The sequence below is a fragment of the Aquarana catesbeiana genome, linkage group LG06, assembly GCF_042186555.1.
Source record: "Aquarana catesbeiana isolate 2022-GZ linkage group LG06, ASM4218655v1, whole genome shotgun sequence".
In the NCBI taxonomy this organism is placed as follows: Eukaryota; Metazoa; Chordata; class Amphibia; order Anura; family Ranidae; genus Aquarana; species Aquarana catesbeiana.
In genome coordinates, this window is record NC_133329.1 from 128,525,445 (window position 1) to 128,545,454 (window position 20,010).

At 41.3% G+C, this 20,010-nt stretch overlaps 2 protein-coding genes across 5 annotated transcripts in view; both read left to right on the plus strand.

Annotated features, from left to right (window-relative positions):
* The window catches only part of LOC141147677 (ADP-ribose glycohydrolase MACROD2-like), a 910-nt gene extending 275 nt beyond the window's left edge, over positions 1 to 635 (plus strand). The window contains 2 exon segments of the mRNA XM_073634889.1: positions 1 to 390; positions 392 to 635. The exon segment at positions 1 to 390 is cut by the window's left edge and continues 275 nt beyond it. Coding sequence (XP_073490990.1) covers positions 1 to 390; positions 392 to 620 — 619 coding nt within the window. The 3' untranslated portion in view covers positions 621 to 635.
* Positions 1 to 20,010, plus strand: part of LOC141148913 (BTB/POZ domain-containing protein KCTD5-like) — a 121,106-nt gene that overhangs the window by 56,857 nt on the left and 44,239 nt on the right. For 2 of the 4 annotated variants that reach the window (XM_073636778.1, XM_073636780.1), the window contains exons 4-6: positions 5,042 to 5,137; positions 7,852 to 7,968; positions 18,649 to 18,774. In XM_073636778.1, coding sequence (XP_073492879.1) covers positions 5,042 to 5,137; positions 7,852 to 7,968; positions 18,649 to 18,774 — 339 coding nt within the window. The remainder of the gene's footprint in view (positions 1 to 5,041; positions 5,138 to 7,851; positions 7,969 to 18,648; positions 18,775 to 20,010) is intronic. The other 2 variants (XM_073636781.1, XM_073636782.1) reach the window with 1 other exon arrangement.

Genomic DNA, 20,010 nt, shown 5'->3' on the forward strand with positions numbered 1-20,010 from the left:
CAACAAGAAGAAAAGGCCCTGGGAAGAGGAGAAAGAGCGACTGTTTAAAATGTCACAAGATGAGAGGCGCCAAGAGCTGCTCAGAGATTACATTCCACTGAATGATATTCCAACATGGCTGAACCAATATGGAGACACACCAGCAGAAGATGACGACAATCAAAAAATAAACAGCTTGTGTGGCAAACTGTCGCTTTACAAAGGAGACATTACCCAACTTGAAGTAGATGCAATCGTCAATGCTGCAAACTCGAGTCTTCTTGGAGGAGGTGGAGTGGATGGGTGTATACACCGAGCATCAGGGCCTTATCTCATGGCTGAATGTCGTACGCTGGGAGGCTGCCCTACGGGACAAGCTAAAATTACTTGCGGGTATCAATTGCCAGGAAAACGTTATTCACACTGTGGGGCCTATTGCAAGAGGACAATTAAATGACAGCCATAAAAAGGACCTTGAAAGATGTTGTACTCTTTTGCCAGTGCAAGTGAAGACTTATAAGATCAGATCAATAGCTTTTCCCTGCATTTCTACAGGAATTTATGATATCTTATTAGCACCCGCCCCTGATGAGTGTGATACACACGAAATGCGTCGGATAATTTTTGGGATGCAGACATAAGCCCTCATTCAACCACCTACTTTGGGCATTTCGGGATGTCTCCTTATATCTCGATTTTATTATTTACCTTTCAATTTAATTATGTAATTTATTATGGTCTCACTGTTTATCTGCAAGTGCTGTTTACATGCTTTCTGTACCATTATATACTCATCAGAATGTATTTACTGATCAATCTAGACCACTATGGGGCGCTCGGCTACAATACCTGGATGTATCCTAGTTGCCTGTATTGCACGCACACTTACAATAGTGTGTGTGAACAAACATGAAATTATATTTACTACAATGTTTTTTCACCTATGTGGTTTCTGTTATTGACATGTTTCATGATTTTTATGAAAATAAATGTGTACTTCTATTTCACCTACCTCCACTATGTCTATCTTGGCCTCACTCAAAGTCCCAAACTTCCTATTATAACGCTGAAGAAATGACACTTTGCTACAATGTAAAGTAGTGAGTGTACAGCTTGTATAACAGTAAATTTGCTGTCCCCTCAAAATAACTCAACACAAAGCGATAAATGTCCAAACTGCTGATAACAAAAGTGAGTACACCCCTAAGTGAAAATGTCCTCTCCTCCATGAATACGTCACGGAGCTGGTGGATGTTAGAGACCTTGCGCTCCTCCAACTTCTGTTTCCCTATTGAGCATCTGTGGGGCATCCTCAAACGGAAGGTGGAGGAGTGCAAGGTCTCTAACATCCACCAGCTCCATGATGTCATCATTGAGGAGTGGAAAAAGACTCCAGTGGCAATCTGTGAAGCTCTGGTGAATGCCATGCCCAAGAGGTTTAAGGCAGTGCTTGAAAATAATGGTGGCCACACAAAATATTAACACTTTGCGCCCAATTTGGACACTTTCACTACTTTTACTCACTTTTGTTGCCAGTGGTTTAGACATTAATGGCTGTATGTTGAGTTATTTTGAGGGGACAGCAAATTTACACTGTTATACAAGCTGTACACTCACTACTTTACATTATAGCAAAGTGTCATTTCCTCAGTGTTCCATGAAAAGATATAATAAAATATTTACAAAAATGTGAGGGGTGTACTGTGTATGTATGTATGTGTGTGTGTATATATATATATATATATATATATATATATATATATATATATATATATATATATATATATATATATATTTATATAATATTGTATGTATGTGTACACACACACATATAAAGAAAACCCTTCCTCGTTCCCTCCCCGTGATCCGTGATGTTGGCTCACCCTCCTAAACTCCCTGTAACACCCTTCCCTTAAAAAAAACCCAGAACTTATGTTGGAAAGGACACCTTGCTGGGACTAATGATGGATAAGTCTCTTCGAGATGTACAATGTAATAGCAGCTTGTAGTGTGAATAAAAGTGACTACTCCACAAGTAATACAGCTGATAAATGTGTAACCCAGATTGCGCTTGGAACATAGTCCTATAGGACTGACACTGTATTCTGACACTGTATTACGGTCCTTGGTGAGATCTATGCTTATCCTCTGGTAATCATGTGTATCAGGCTCCACATCCTTTAAGTGATTGTAAAGTCTTTATTTTTAACTCAAAAAAAAAAAAAAATCTGTGTTATTTACATGCCCTGTGCAGTGGATCTGCACAGAGCAGCCTGGATCCTCCTCTTCTCGGGTCCCTCTCCGGCTCTACTGGCCCCTCCCTCCTGTTGAGTGTCCCCACAGCAAGCAGCTTGCTATGGGGGCACCCGAGCCACAGCTCTCTGTCAATTCAGACACGGAGCCGTGGCCCGGCCTCACCACTTTCTCTCCTGAGGGGGAGTCCCGGGCAGCCGAGACAATCCTACAACATCGCTGGAACTAGATGGGGCTCAGGTGAGTATGGGGGAGTTCTGCTGCACACAGAAGGCTTTCTATCTTAATGCATAGATTAAAGAAAACCACCTGCCTTTGCAATCACTTTAATTGCAGTAGGTCCAGCCTGCATGCAGATGCCAGCTCAATGTAAAGTTCCAATGTGCAGCTGATGTAACCAACACGCCTAATGACTAATGGAATTAGGATAGTATGCAATTTCTCACCACTGGCAGTCCCTTTCCATTATTCCTCTGAATTGCTGTACATACTAAGGGAGAAGTCGCTGTCCTGCAGTTGTATAGCGGTAAAGGCCCAGCCATGGCTGACTTGGTATATCTCCAGCTTGTTTCCTTGCACTCCAAACAACCAAGGCTAGGGTCCATGCTTTAGGGGTTGTCCCCCTGACGCCCATGTGTTTTGTCCCACCTACTTTCCGTGGCTTCCTCGAGGCGTGGATCAAATTTTATCAAAAATGCAAACATGAAAGTGGAGTCCAGGTGTATCAAAATGAATCCTAATCCACTGCCAAATCATTGCAGAAGCACACATCCAATACCACCATTGCTTGAAAAGTAGGACACTGTATACTGTATTTTTTAACCACTAAAATTATGAAGGACAAATTCACTCACATGAATTCAAAAGAAGATCCAGAGTATTGCACTTCACTTTCATTAGGTTGTAGAAATGTTTCTTCGCAATAGCAAACATCTAGCATAAATACAAAAAGACTTGCAGTAGTGAAAGACTAACAAATATTGTATATTAGAACTGCAGAAACTCACATTTGTATAGTGCAACATATATTATTCAAAGCTCATTTAAAAGTAGTGGCTCAGCATGATAGGATGAGATCTAAAGAATGGCGCAGCACAACATGGTGACATCCCTTAGACCTTTTTTGCATTGGACTTCGTTAGGGACCTATGGATAAACCTCACGTTTTACAAATGTATGTCAAGGTAGAAGTTTAGCTCTGCTAAAGGAACTATACATTAAGTTTGTGGAGTGGGACTGCTGCAATCACCAAACAAGTGTACTCACTAATAAGACTAAAAAAAGTGTACTAAATTCTTGTGCGGCTCCTTTTAAATGTAAATCAACATGGATATGTGTTATATATACTTATTAGAATAATCATTCACTTAAATCGACATCAAATTGTGGAAAAAAAAAATCTGAATAAATTATATCATCCACTGTGCATCAAAACAGAGTATACAAAAAATAAAAACATATTTGTGCTATATATGGGGTTTTAGAAAAAACGTCTCTAAAGAAAAAAAATCAGATGTCTGTAACAAATGAGTGTTCACTTTGACTTTCAATGCATAAATCTTCACCAGAGATCAATTAAGCAATGATGTGCTTCAGTGCCAAATACTCCAATGCACCACCATTCCACCACTGGAGTAGGTGCAATGCTCATTTATCTTAATTGTTACTGCCTCCAATCGTACTAGTAGTCAAATACAAAATAGGTATATTCTCCTAGCACAACCCAGTTGAAAATGCTCAAAGGATAAGTTCATCTTTGTGAACATGTTACACCCATATTTAGGGCGTAACATGTTCAGGATATGCCTGCTCTCCCCCAGATTCCTCTCAGGACCCCCCCCCCCCGCCCCTCGTTACAACAGGCTGAGGATATTCTTCCCACACCTGCTATCACTATTCAGAAAAGAGCGTGGCCACGATGGGCTCTGCCCGTATGGCTGCCTCATTTATTCAAAGAGTTCAGTGAATGAATGAACTACAGGTACTGTCGCCCTTTGCGGCTGGCGGCTGTAGTTTGCAATGAACTACCAAGGTACAGTTTTAAATTTATACAAGAGGCTGCATTTGGCAGGCAGTGCAGCTGCTGCTCTACTGCCCTCTTAAGAGAAATCTGCCACAGATTGGACTTAATATTTGCTGGTGGCATTTGACTTTTGCAAGCATGCTTCTTGTCTTTATATAACTGGATGTTTGCTAATTCAGGAGAAATGTATGATTTTCCACAACTTTTATTGGTGGTGGGTTGCATACTCTGATAATCTTTTGGATATTTGTGCATTATAGTGCATCTTGACTTTACTAGTTTTAGAGGCCAAAAATTATATGGTGAGCTGCTTTTCAGTCCCTGGTGGCAGATGCATTATCGTCAGAGCTCAGCATGACCGTCAGGCAGGTAGGGTTATCGGAATGTTATAAATATCAGAAGTCAGGCTGGGGTAATAATCAGAATGACAGCAGGAATTGCAGAAGAGAATACTGGACCAACACAAAGAACAAGGTGAAACCTTTCTGCGCAATCACTATCCCAGTGCTGCCGATCTCTGTGATAAGGTAAGTGGGAGCTTGCAGTTTCTTAGATTTGCACTAGATTTACTAATTAATGTTTAAAATGTGTTAGTATCCTTTTTAAATTACACGTTGCCTGTTCCAGTGAAGGCATTCCTGTCCAGTATTTAGAATGAATGTGGTAACTGTGCTACTATACATTTTATACCTTTTATAGCTTTTGTCTGTCTCCCACATAAGGGAGTATAGCTGGCAAATAATTATTATTTTAATAACTATTCAACGTTTTTCTGTTCACTGCAAGGTGCCAGTTAAACATGTTTACAGAGTGCTGCAGTGTCAGGAGGAAGAGCTCACTCAGATGGTCTCAACGATGTCTGATGGCTGGAAGTTTGAGCAGGTAAGCCATGAGAGTAGTAAATGTTTCATTTGTTTTTATAGTTGTTCCTTTTAAAAGTAAATGCAATGGCATATGATTTACCGTGAACTGCTTGCTTTTGACAAACTATATTTTTGTTTTACAAAATTAAGTGGAACTGACATTCATGTGGAGTATTATGGCCTCTTGTTGTTTGCTACCTTCTGGTCTGCTTAAAGGATAAGTTCACTTTTTTTGAAAAAAAATAAATGCACATTTTTTGCAGATAAAAAAATGTGCATTTACGATTCCTTTTTGTAGGAGCCTGGAAAGCATTGCACTCATGATCAGCAGATCATGGATGCCATGCAGGGCTCCTGCAGACTGTCAGTGTAAACTGTCTGCTTGAAAGGGCACAATGACAGGAAGACTCAATGAACTACCTAGAGCACTCTTTTGGAACTACAATCTGTAAGCCACAAAGGATGTTAGCACTTGTATTTCATTCATTCACAGAACTCTGCCATGCTCCTTTCAAATAGTGACAGCGTGTGCTGGGAGAAGATCCTCGACCCGCTGTCACATGTTACATGTTTCGCCCTAGAAACAGGTAGAACATGTAACATGCGCCCAAAGGCGAGCTTCTCCTTTTACATAAACAATTGAAGGGATCTTGTTATCTGTTCAATGGGTGCAAAAAAAACCACCTGATTGTGTCAAATTCAGAGCTGCCCTGTGCCCTCTGAACACTTCATCTGTTTCATTGAAGACTTGCCATATACACGGATCAGCTGATCCACACAAGTGGGGTGGATGGAGAAATCCTCCCTGCTGTGTTCTTTTATTCTGACACCAGGGACTGCTCTGCTGTCAGGATACACTGATCAGCCCCACAGCCAATTGATTTGAAGGAAAAGTTTCCAACAAGCTCGTTCTGTCGATCCTTAGATGAACTTCTATGGAATGGGAATTGTCATAGATGGATCGAAATTCAGCCAGTCCCTGCTGAACCTCACAAAGTTCAATCCATGAATGGCAAGTTTAAAGAAGTTCAATTAGCCCTTCTGGTTCTTATCTGGGGACTGCAGGATTATTAGTGTATTAGGAGATAGGAGAGTAGAAATGGTTGAAATAGTTTAGGCACAGGTCAACTTGGCAGGGCTGACGCCATTAACACCTTAAAGTGGGGTTCCACCCAAAAAAACAAAAATACATAAAAAATCCTAAAAAAAAAAACAAAAAAAATTTGGATATTTTTTTTTTTTTTTTTTTTACTCACCTCCAAATGCCTGTTGCTAGGGGGTCCCTCGTAGTCTGCCCCTTCCACTGCCTGGGCTGGTGACATCACTTCCCCTCGGCACAGGAAGGGCTCCGCTCTGCTCCCTCCCTCCTGTCAATCATCTGGGACCCATTACGGGTCCCAGGTGACTGAGAGGCCAATCATGACATGCGGCGCCGCTCGCGCATGCGCAGTGGGTGCCAGGCTGTGAAGCCACAGCCCGGCGCCCACAGTTGCCATGCCGGCACCGCTGAACGGAGGGGGAGACGAGCGGGGCTTCGATCCCCCGCATCGCTGGACCCAGGGACAGGTAAGTGTCCAATTAAAAGTCAGCAGCTGCAGTATTTGTAGCTGCTGACTTTTAAATTTTTTTTTTGTTTAACCGGCCCCCTGGGTGGAACTCCTCTTTAAGTTACATGGGTTGTCAGCCCACAACATCTCTTAGGAGCTGACTGCATTGTGCAACTGAGGCATATCAAATGTTATTTTACTCCTAAAAGTATAGAAAAATATTTGGGAATGTACATATATTTTTGTAATAGACTATTACTGCTTTTAATGGGCTATAGGCCGTGTTTGGCATTTTCTAATCATTCTGGCCATGCAGATTAGCTGTATGAACAGCCTGCCCTATTTTAGAACAAGCAACAGTTCTTACACTAAATTTACTGTTAAGCTGTTAAGCAAAACCATAAGTAATACTGCCTGCTAATGTGAGAATGAGCAGCACAAAGCATGACGTATGTTTTGGTGCGCTGCAGTAAAAGTGCATTAAGAGTGCCTTCCAAATAATGGCAGTACATTGTGGTAAATGCCTTCTTGCAGCATGCTGTGAAATGTGTGTTTTAAAGCACTTGACCACACCACCAAGATCTGAATGGGATCTAAGTGATTTCAGCTGAAAGGTGGGTTAATGGCATACAACTTGTAAACCCTTGTTGGATGTCTAAAGATTTGAAAATGAACTTTTCTTGCAATAGAAGAATAATGTAAGCTCTCCTCTCCAGCAGCCTGTTTATTCTGCCTCTCATGTCTCCTGCTTCTCCTCCACCCATTGCTACAGCCTCAGAAAGGTATCCAGCACCCCCAAGAGGTGTTAGTGCTAATGTTCCCCAACCACATGCTGCTTCCTTCCATTCCACCTAGGGTATTTGTGGAAAAAACAAGTGCCCAGTGGGGAACATGGGCATCCAATGCTCCCTAATTCATTGAAAGCCAAAGAGCCATTCTGAGGCTTCAGTGCTGGAGAGGAGGAGAAGTTGGGGGAGAAAGATCTCTAGTTTTAGGGTTGCCCAAAATCAATATTTTTTTTTTTTTTTTTTTTTTTTGTAGAGAGTTCCTTGGTATGTTGTAGTGAATAGAATGACAGGGTAGGAATTTCAGCCAATGTCTAGACACTTTCATTTTTCTCTTGACTGCTTGTTTGGCTAGGCATTTGTTTTCCAGCATGGTTACTATGTATTTGCTGTGGTTGCAGTTTGTCAGCATAGGTTCCATGTATGGATGCAGGCGGGATCGTCAGTCAGAGTTTCTGCTCATTGTTTCAAGGGAAGTAAAAGAGGAGGAGACCATCCTCCAGAAATTCAGCGGTGAGGTGTGTCCTGTACTGCACACAGCTCTATATTCTCTCCTCTTCTGTACCCTTCATGTACACATGCATGGCCTTGCCAACTAACTGTTAATTGTGAGCAGAATGCCGTTAGGGCCAGCATGTTGTGTTGCAGATCCCAGTCTCCTACTGTGCTTGGTTATGGCACCCCCTCCACTTTCTCCTGTATTTTATTTCTGAATGAAAATCACTGCCTGAAAGCATTGCTTGCCTGCTTGGCTATTTTTTAATTGTAATAAATACAATACCTTTTAATAAATGAATGAGAAACTTTTTAAAGGATTTCTCTAGCTGTACTTAAAACTCTCCTGCTATAGGCTAAGTTGCATTTTGTCAAAAATGCAGATTATCCTTTAACAAAATCTCAAGGGTGCAGTTTACACCTTCCTACTATCTATTACAGCACATGAGTCGGTTTGATATGGAAAGCTGAACGCTTATGTCAGTTTCCGGTTACAACCCACCTAAGGGAAAAAGGGCAATCTCTGGCCCTAATTTTTGCATTTGTTGTATAGAAACCTATTGATAGTTTAAGGTATTTGCAGCTTGTCACATTGGTGTTCTTGTCAGGTTTACACACCCATGGAAACCATTTTGACATTGTATGAGAAATATCGCTTAGGCTTGAGGTGTTTAGAACACTCTATTTTACTGTCATGTCAGTATCTCTTTTAAAAAAGCATCCAGCAATTCATTTTGCAAACCGCTAAATGATACTTACTATGAAACAACTCAGACAAATTGCTCTGTACTGTAGTATGCCCACAAATTGATCAATTGGGAGGGTTTTATACATACAGTGCCTTGAAAAAGTATTTATATCCCTTGAAATTTTCCCCCGTTTGTCATTTTTACACCCAAAAACGTGAATGTATTTATTGGGATTTTATGCGATAGACCAACACTAAGTGGCACATATGAGAGAGAGGGGGGAGGAGGGGGGCCAAGAGAGCCCCCCTGAAAAGATGGTCCGCTCAAGAACAGGCTATTGTGAACCTAAATAATTTTATTGTGTCAAATTAATTACAGTACAACTATCCAAAAAAACATGTATTAAAAATAGGGCAGGAGTCCTATTATGTGCAGATGGCCACCATTAACATTCCACATTCATCCATCACTCATGCACTCGTACCCTTATAAATCATGTCAAAAGAGACCCGGGTCTATACAGTTTTCTCAAAGTTCCTGAACAGGATAAACTATGCGAATACTGAGCCTACGGTCTTGTCTCAATAAAGTGCAGGTGCTGGTGATTAATGAGAATCCATTCAGATGTAATCCCGATAAACCAGGTAAAAGTACATATGTCAAAACGGCAATATGGGGAACTGAAAAGTCCCAGTTTGGTCAATTTAGTAGCGGCAACACAAAGGGCTGTTTAACATCTTGTACGGAGAAGGTAGACGGTGAATAGCCATAAACAAAGTACCTCCTATATACTGGAGTACAGTTTAGCTCACCATTTGGCGTCTTCAGTGAAGGGGTGATGAAGCCCAAGAGGATTGCTGATGGCCGCACTAATGTGGGAGAGCGTTCACGCGGTGTGTTTGTCTGCTGCCGGAATGGACTTTCGCTTCCGGATCTTCTCCGAGGGGATGTACGGGGAGACACAGGGTTCAGATGTTCAGGCGTTCCGCGCTTGATCTGTCAGGTGGTGGGAAAGAGCGCTCAGTCTCAGTATCCGCCGCAAGGCTCAACCCGATGTCCAAGATCCGATCGGGATATTCACATACAATCAAGGGGATTTTTTTCTCATTGATGTGTGGAGGTCTATGTTCCACCTGCACATGGGTTAGACGCTTACGCGTTTCGCTTGTTTCCAAGCTTCTTCAGAGCTAAAGTGGTGCCAGTAGCTGGATGTTTAAATAGCATTACAGCCAGTGTTCAATATCCTGTCATTATAGCCAGCACCTGGACACCAGAGCCTAACCATAATTAGTATTCACCAATTTGTGCAAACACACTCATGCATACCTATAAGTTACAAATTCAAACAGACCTTTGGTAATAGTGAGTAAATAAAGATTCAGTCTAACCGGCTTATGTATATGACTAAGTTTAGATATTCAATTACAATTGCCTTGTAAAAAATGATAAAGTGGCTTGTTGTGCAGTTGCTATTGTTTATACAGAACCCATGGTCAATGGGTGCTGCAATTTGTGTTAAAGATGTTAAACAGCCCTTTGTGTTGCCGCTACTAAATTGACCAAACTGGGACTTTTCAGTTCCCCATATTGCCGTTTTGACATATGTACTTTTACCTGGTTTATCGGGATTACATCTGAATGGATTCTCATTAATCACCAGCACCTGCACTTTATTGAGACAAGACCGTAGGCTCAGTATTCGCATAGTTTATCCTGTTCAGGAACTTTGAGAAAACTGTATAGACCCGGGTCTCTTTTGACATGATTTATAAGGGTACGAGTGCATGAGTGATGGATGAATGTGGAATGTTAATGGTGGCCACCTGCACATAATAGGACTCCTGCCCTATTTTTAATACATGGTTTTTTGGATAGTTGTACTGTAATTAATTTGACACAATAAAATTATTTAGGTTCACAATAGCCTGTTCTTGAGCGGACCATCTTTTCAGGGGGGCTCTCTCTTGGTCCCCCTCTTCCCCCCTCTCTCTCATATGTGTCATATGGTCCATTGAACAACCTTTGTTCGGCTGCTGACCAAGTATCGTCGAGTCAGCCCACAAAGGGTACTTGTGATATTAGAGGTATAATAACCAAAGTAGGCAACTCTTGGTCGGTCATTGCACCCCCTCCATATCCCCCTAAAAACCTATTTTGGATGAATCTAAGGTATCCTCCTCCTTTGTTTTCTACTAAGTGGCACATAATTGTGAAGTGGAAAGAAAATGATAAATGGTTTTCAAAATGTTTTACAAATATCTTTACTCTGATACCCCTAACTAAAATCTAGTGCAACCAATTGCCTTCAGAAGTCACCTAATTAGTAAATAGAGCTCAGTTGTGTATACTTTAATCTCAGGATAAATGTAGCTGTTTTGTGAAGCCCTCAGAGGTTTGTTAGAGAACCTTAGTGACCAAACAGGGTCATGAAAGCCAGGGAACACACCAGACAGGTCAGGGATACAGTTTTGGAGACTTTTAAAGTAGGGTTAGGTTATCAAAAAAAAAAAAAAAATGTCCCAAGCTTTGAACATCTCACAGAGCGCTATTCAATCCATCATCCGAAAATGGAAAGAGTATGGCACAACTGCAAACCTACCAAGTCATGGTCGTCCACCTAAACTGACATTCCAGGCAAGGAGAGCATTAATCAGAGAAGCAGCCAAGAGGTCATGGTATCTCTGGAGGCGCTGCAGAGATCCACAGCTCAGGTGGGAGAATTTGTCCAAAGGACAACTATTAATCGTGCACTCCACAAATCTGGCCTTCATGGAACAGTGGCAAGAAGAAAGCCATTGTTGAAAGAAAGCCATAAGAAGTCCTATTTGCAGTTTGCAAGAAGCCATGTGGGGGACACAGAAAACATGGAACAAGAAGGTGCTCTGGTCAGATGAGACCAAAATTGAACTTTTTGGGCAAAAAGCAAAACGCTATGTGTGGCAGAAAACTGCACATCACCCCAAACATACCATCCCCACTGTGAAGTGTGGTGGTGGCAGCATCATGTTGTGGAGAAGCTTTTTTTCAACAGGGACAGGGAAACTGGTCAGAGTTGATAGGAAGATGGATGGAGCCAAATATAGGGCAATCTTAGAAGAAAACCTGTAGTCTGCAGAAGACTTGAGACTGGGGTGGAGGTTCACCTTCCAGCAGGACAACGACCCTAAACATATACAGCCAGACCTACAATGGAATGGTTTACACCAAAGCATATTCATATATTAGAATAGCCCAGTCAAAGTCCAGAACTAATTCCAATTGAGAATCTGTGGCAAGACTTGAAAATTTCTGTTCACAGAAGTTCTCCATCCAATCTGACAGCTTGAGCTATTTTGCGAAGAAGAATGGGCAAAAATTTCACTCTCTAGATGTGCAAAGCTGGTAGAAACATACCCAAAAAGACTTGCAACTGTATATGCAGCGAAAAGGTGGTTCTACAAAGTATTGACTCAAGGGAGCTGACTACAAATGCATGCCACACTTTTCAGATATTTATTTGTAAAAAATGTTAAACCATTTATCATTATCCTTCCACTTCACAATTATGTGCCAATTTATGTTGGTCTATCACATAAAATCCCAATAAAATTAATTTATGTTTTTGATTGTAACATGAAAAAATGCGGAAAATTTCAAGTGGTATGAATACTTTTTCAAGGCACTGTATATTTAAAAAGATGTATTGCTTGAAAAAATACTGGTAGGCAAGAGATTATGGATGTGAAGCATGTATCTGCCTCCATGCAGACCTTTCTTGTGGTGAGTTGCTCTCAAGGTTTCTGGCTATTCCTAGATAAACTTGTCAGGGAATGCCTGAATGATTGATTTAGTCAGCTAAATGGACCGAACCACAGTGCCTCCAATACAAATATAATTTTAACTGACTTCATTATTCTGAGGTTTTCTGCCATGCAAAGATCTTTAAAGAACACGATAAGATCAGTGTAAGTATAGACTGAGATTTTTAAACATAAATTAATATCTATTTACAATATTTCACTTACAAACACCACTAACAGTTTGATCAATAGGTTGACACAGACACTATATAATTTACAATGAATTGCCAAATCCTTGGTATATGTTTTGGATTAAACTAAATATTTAATTTCTCCAATTGTAGATATCTTAACTTGTTATATAATTTAGCAGATAATCATTTGCTTTTGACTAACTTGACCCGTGAACCCGCTGCAGTCAGATTTCCGAGTGAAGTCCGTCTAAAGTTTATGCTAATACAGCCAATTAAAATGACCACATTTCCAGGTGTTAGGCTATGTGATGGGGTAGCAAATCTGCTAGCATAAAATAATTGCACACAGAAAATTAATAATGTATGTGAAACTATAGTTATCCTTTTATGGCTATTGGCCAGATTATTCTAAGATGGCTGCTGACTAATAGGTGGTGTTGGTCTTCCCCAGAATGACATCTAGCTAGGCTGGAGCTGTGTGCCCTGGCTTCAGTGAGGTGGGTTATCTGATGGTGAAGTCTCCCAGATGATGCGATCTCTAGATAATGGTTGTGTGTCTGTCTTGATGTTGTGATGAGTGTCCTTCAAATGATGTGATTCCTTTCTGTCGCCTGACAGGCTATTTTACTGAGTGGCAGAGAATACATTCATAAACCTGGCCCTCAAGTTGTAACCTCCTCTATGCTTGGTGGGGCATTGTAATCATCAGCCCTGTGTTTAACTACGTATTGACTCATGTGACCACCAGATGGCGCCATAAGACCCGAATAGTCTATTTTGGTTTTTCAGGGGGAAGGAATTACAATTATATAATAAATCTGTTTATAGGACTGTTTTTTTTTTTTTTTTTTTTTTTTTTTTTTTTTTTAAGAGTCTGGTGTTTTCTATTTTGTGATCATTACTCTGTTTAAGTATCAGTAATTAAATGGAAACTTCTAACTACACAGATGGCATGCAGTGTTGCCAACTGCCCATAATTTTATGGGAAGCACTTTTTCTTCTGCCCGTAAAAGCCCATAGCAGGAGAAAAGTGCCAGTAAAAAATGGCTGCGATCGTCTTGGGTCGGAACTGCGCATGCGAAGTTCCTGAAATCCCCGAGAAGATTTTTACCCTGCATTCGGCCAGGGAGGCGGGTCTGACAGAGGGCGTGTGCAAGCGGAGTCGGTGTGCCTATTTGCTACAACAAGGCAAGCCCCATCCGCGGTTTTAAGGTCATGGAAGTCAAAAGGCCAGACGGAGGAGCCTCATGGAGTGAACAGTCAGTGCAGGTGTCTGGCGTGTGTGATTGAGAGGAAGACCCAGAAAAAACAGTGTGAACTTGGACCCCCGGCTCCAAACGGACACGCACCAGGCCCTGGCCAGCGGTGCAAGCACACTCTGGCGAATGCACAATGTCGGTCACTCAGCGACAGAGTGAATGACTCAGAGACAGACAGGCAGGCAATCCCAGCAGGCGGCTGGTGGATAAAGGAAGGCCCGTAGACGTGGTGTATCTGGATTTTGCAAAAGCATTTGACACAGTTCCCCATGAATGTTTACTGTACAAAATAAGGCCCGTTGGCATGGACCATAGGGTGAGTACCTGGATTGAAAACTGGCTACAAGGGCGAGTTCAGAGGATGGTGATAAATGGGGAGTACTCGGAATGGTCAGGGGTAGGTAGTGGGGTCCCCCAGGGTTCTGTGCTGGGACCAATCCTATTTAATTTGTTCATAAACGACTTGTCGGATGGGGTAAATAGTTCATCTCTGTATTTGCGGACAATGCTAAGCGGGGCAATAACTTCTCCGCAGGATGTGGAAACCTTGCAAAAAGATCTGAAAAAATTAATGGGCTGGGCAACTACATGGCAAATGAGGTTCAATGTAGTAAAATAGTGCATTTGGGTGGCAAAAATATGAATGCATTCTATACACTGGGGGAAGCTAGGATGGAAAAGGTCCTGGGGGTCCTAGTAGATGATGGGCTCAGCAATGGCATGCAATGCCAAGCTGCTGCTAACAAAGCAAACAGAATATTGGCATGCATTAAAAAGGAGATCAACTCCAGAGATAAAACGATAATTTTCCCACTCTACAAGACTCTGGTCCAGGCGCACCTAGAGTATGCTGTCCAGTTCTGGGTACCAGTCCTCAGGAAGGATGTACTGGAAATGGAGCGAGTACAAAGAAGGGCAACAAAGCTGGAGGATATTGGTTATGAGGAAAGGTTGCGAGCACTGAACTTATTCTCTCTGGAGAAGAAACGCTTGAGAGGGGATATGATTTCAATATACAAATACCATACTGGTGACCCCACAATAGGGATAAAACTTTTTCGCAGAAGGGAGTTTAACAAGACTCGTGCCCACTCATGGACTTGATGGACTTGTGTCTTTTTTCAACCTCACCTACTATGTAACGGTGGAAATTGGGAAACTATTAAATTTAAATAATTGCAGTGACTAGTCGCTCTCAACAGCTCATTTCAGGCAGGCATCAGGCCAGGCACCAGGCCAGGCACACTGGCTGTGCCACTGTGACAGTCAAAGGCAGAGCTCAAGGCCAGCCCAGGCAGAGAGCGGAAGGTGGTAGGTGGTCTCTGGTGAGACATCATGAGCAGAGACCACCTTATACCAGAGTTCCCAGCAATTCCCCTTTACATCAGTTTGCAGGATTCCCTGTTACAGTGCAAGGGGGAACTCTGTGGACCCTGATGTAAAAGGGATCTTTGATGTAAAGGGGAACGCAATGAACTCTTATATAAGGTGGTCTCTGGTCACCAGAGCCCCCCCCCTTACATCAGAGTTCCCCCTTAGATCATGATCTTTAGCATTCCCCTTCAGCATTGGTGGTATTTGATCACCTCTGCGGTTTTTATTTTTTGCGCTATAAACAAAAAAAAGCAACAATTTTGAAAAAAAAAAAAAAACTTTTTTTTTTACTTTTTGCTATAATACATAGCCAAAAAAAAAAAAAAAATCTAAAAAAAAACATTTATTCATCAGTTTAGGCCGATATATATTCTTCTACATATTTTTAGTAGAAAAAAAAACGCAATAGGCGTATGTTGATTGGTTTGCACAAAAGTTATTGCGTCTACAAACTATGGGATAGATTAAGGCTCGATTCACACCTATGCATGTTGCTTTTGAGCGTTTTTGGAGGTTTTTTTTCATGCTTGCCACATTTTTGAGCAGCGTTTTTGCGGCGTTTTTGCCGCGATTTGCGTTTTGCGTTTTTTTTTTTTTTTTTTTTTCAGTCTAAAAAAAAAATTAAAAAAAATATAAAAAAAAAAACGGCAAAAACGCTGCAAAAACGGTGCACTTGCGTTTTTGATGCTTGTCCATCGAATTCTATTACATGCAAAATGCTGCATTTTGCATGAAAAAAAGTCCCTGACCCTTTCCAAAAATGCAGAGAAACAAAAAGGCATTGATGTGAACATGTTCCATAGGAACCCATGTTAAAAAATTCCCGTGCATTTCTGCAAAATGCATCAAAAAACGCGCTAGTGTGAATGGAGCCTTAGGGACTTTTTTTTTTTTATTATTGTTTTTACTAGTAATGGCGGTGATCTCAGATTTTTAGCGGGACTGCGACATTGCGGCGGACAAATCTGACCCCAAATGACACTTTTTGGGGACCAGTGACATTATTACATTGATCAGTGCTATAAAAGTGCACAGATCAATGTAAAAATGACACTGGCAGGGAAGGGGTTAACGGGGCGATCAAGGGTTTAAGCATGTTCCCTAGGTGTGTTCTAACTGTAGGGGGTGGGCTCACTGGCCTGACAGATATCACTGTTCCCGATCACTGGGAACAGAAGTTTTCTGACATGTCCCCTGTCAGAACGGGGCTCTGCTTGTTTACACTGGCAGATCCCTGTTTTGCCTCTGTACTAGGCGATCGCGGGTCATCGGCGGATATCAAGTCCGCTTGACCCAAAGGTACGTTCCCGCAGAGCGTGCAGCCGGCTGTGTGCGCCCGCCTGCGTGAGCCACTATACAGGTATAGTGATTTGTGCAGGAGAGACGGCCTTCTGCCATATGACGGTGGCTGGTCGGCAAGAGGTTAAACTGACCTTGATGTAAATGGATAAATATGGTTTTTGACTTTTGTTTCACTTAAACATAGTGCTAATAGCACTAGCTACAAGTTTATAGTTTAAGTATTGATATTTGCACTGTTTAGCACTGAAAATGGCCAATTTGGCTACTTTTTCTTAAATTGGTGCCGTTTGTAAATTTTGGCATCCTGTCAGTAAATTTCACTTTTGGGTGGTTGGCAACACTGATGGCATGATATACATACAATTCCCACACCATAAACTCTTATTTGGGTATGGCTACATTATAAAGCACACATTTCTAAAATAATGATTACAAACAAACAACCGTAACTATGGTAAACTTAATAGATCCTTTTAAGATCAATATGCTGTTTCATGCGGATTATGTCTTTTCATATATCATCATGTTTTATACATAGAACTTTTAAAGTACCCATTGAGAATCCTTTCCAACATTGTACTCAACAATATCACGATTTTGTTTGATACAATATTAAAGTTAAAATGACACTTATTTCTCCTTCTCTGGATTAGACTGTCCTGTAACAGTATGTTTCTTTAAATGTCCTTTGTGAGCTCTTGCCAGTTTAAAAACAATGACCAATTAGGAGAGTAAATGAACATTTGTTTTCAAATATGAAAGAGTTGCTTGAATGAAGTGTATGTTGTCCTTCTAATTACGTTGTTGAGCCTTTGCAAACATGAGGCATTTCCATCTTTCCCAGATGTTTTATTCCCCTTTAGAATCTCTAGGTATCCTCATGTTTACCTGTCAATACACTCATTGTTCTGAAGTTTAAACAACCCTGGCAGACCTTTTAGAGTTTTAGACTTTCCTGGGTTAGATGGAAAAATTATCCAAGGGTTCAGCCTGAGTTTATTCAGTAGAATTCATTAACAAGGTGTGTGTGTGTGTGTGTGTGTGTGTGTGTGTATGTAATAAGTTTTGTTAAAATGTATTTTTTTTATATTTATTAGGGCTCTGACACTTTTTTGGTATTGGAGAAAGCTTTGGCATGATGAAGATCTGCCAGGGGACTTTATTTGCCAAACCAAAGCTAAATGACGTGTACTTGGGAACTGTTCAATTTAATATGTGCATTTTTTAAACAATTGGGACATTGTATCACTAGGAATTTAAGTTACCTGTCAGTCTTTTTGTAAAACAGGATGATTATTAATGGAATCGTAACCATAAATAAAAATGTAGTCATTGAAATACTAGCATTCGGACTCTTGCATAGATTTGTCACATTTATTGTGGAAAGATATTACAGGAAATTTTAAGTGGTCTGCTATGATCGCCTGCGTGGAGTGCTCAGTTTTGGCCTATCTGCCCCCAGAATGATATCACTGATTGGGGAAATTGTTGAGTATCAATCCCAAAACCTACTGTGTGATGGGCACATCTGCCTTTTTTAATACAATCTCTTAAAAAGCCCCCCCCACCAGTCTTGGTGTATGGCTAGATTATAGTAAAGATTGGCGCTTCATAGCAGAGTTTTTTTTTTTTAAAGCAGTCCATCCTTTGTAAATTGTAGGCTATGTACACATGGGTTAAGTTGCAGTGTGTGTTTGCATTTAGTACCGTTTATTCTTATGGAAAGTATTTTTTTTTCTGAAACCTCATTAGAGATGCAGCAAATGTGTTTTGTTTGGGGGGGGGGGGGGGGTCACACCACACAAAAAGACCCACAGGTTGGGGTGGGACCTTGTTGACAAAGGGCTTTATTTATTATGGTTGAGATGACCGCAAAGACATTAGTCTCCTTGTTATGAAAAGATAGACAATTGATGCTTTTTTCATAGTAGATGTTGAAACACACAGTAAGTACACGTTTAAGTCTGTATAATACAGTCAGGGTAAATGCTCAGTTAAGTGTTTTTCTTAAGCTGTTTTGCTTCATGCTGTATGTCTACTTTTGATAATACTGTACTCAATTTCTAATAAGTATATTCAGGCTGATTTTGTTAATATTCTTTTCAGCTGGTCAACATTGGTTCTTCCTATAATTATGGAAACGAAGACCAGGCAGAATTTTTGTGTGTGGTCTCCAAAGAATTGCACAATACCCCATACGGCACAACTAGTGAACCTAGTGAAAAGGCAAAGGTATGTCCTGTCTGTCTTTATCTACTCTAAATGATTTTGTTTTAATGGAACGTTCCTGGATTGATGTAACAAGGGTACCAGGGTTTGTCTAAGTGCTGTAGTGTTGTGGATGCTAAAAGCTTTAAAGTGCTTGTAAAGTGTGTTTTTTATTTTTTATAAATAACAAACATGTTATACTTACCTGCTCTATGCAGTGAATTTGCACAGAGCAGCCTGGATCCTCCACTTCTTGGGTCCCTTTTCGCTGCTCCTGGCCCCTCCCTCCTGTCGAGTGCCTCTACAGCAAGCAGCTTGCTATGGGGGCAGCCGAGCTGAGCCGCAGGTCCGTGTGTCCATTCAGATACGAAGCTGTGGCTCGGCCCTGCTCCCTCTCTCTCCTGATGGGCTAACGCAGTGGTCATCAACCCTGTCCTCAGGGCCCACTAACAGGCCAGGTTTTATGAATTACCTTGAGGAGATGCAGACTAGAATACTGCAATCACTGAGCAGCAAATTATATCACATGTGATGCATTTCAGTTATCTTGCAAACCTGGCCTGTTAGTGGGCCCCGAGGACAGGGTTGATGACAACTGGGCTAACGGACTTTGACAGCAGTGTGAGCCAATTGTACCGCTGCTGTGTCTCAGCTAATCAGGAGGGAGGTCCCGGACGACCGAGGGACTCGTGGACATCGCCTGGATAGAGAGGGGGCTCAGGTGGCTGAGGGGGGTGCTGCACACAGATATATGGAATGCATTAAGATTAAAAAAAAATTCTCTCTTTACAGCCCCTTTAAACTCTGCTAAAAGAAAGTAGAACTATCTTTTTATTTTGTTTAAAGAACTTCATTCATTTCTACACCACTGCTTGAATTCGTCTTGACATAGTAGCTGTCTGGATCAGCGTATCCTCAGCAAAAGCTTTGGAGGCATTACTCTGACCTGTTGGACAGGAAGATTGTAAAGCTAGCCTGCAATGTAACCTTTAGCTCAGCATTGTAGTGTTTTCTAGACCTTTTTGTATTAGCAGCAGAGCACTTTTTTGGTCCAGAGCCCTGGCACAGCCTCTGGTGTGACCCTGTCTCGAAGGACTCTCATAATGAGTAAGGCCAGTCAGGCCAAAGCACTGGGAGTTACCTTGCATTTGATACTATTGGGCACCTTTTTTCAAATTTCCTGCAACTGCCATTTCTTTTTAGCCTGGAGGAAGCGATGTCCTGCGGCTGCTCCTGTTCCTGAAGCACCATGTGAATAAC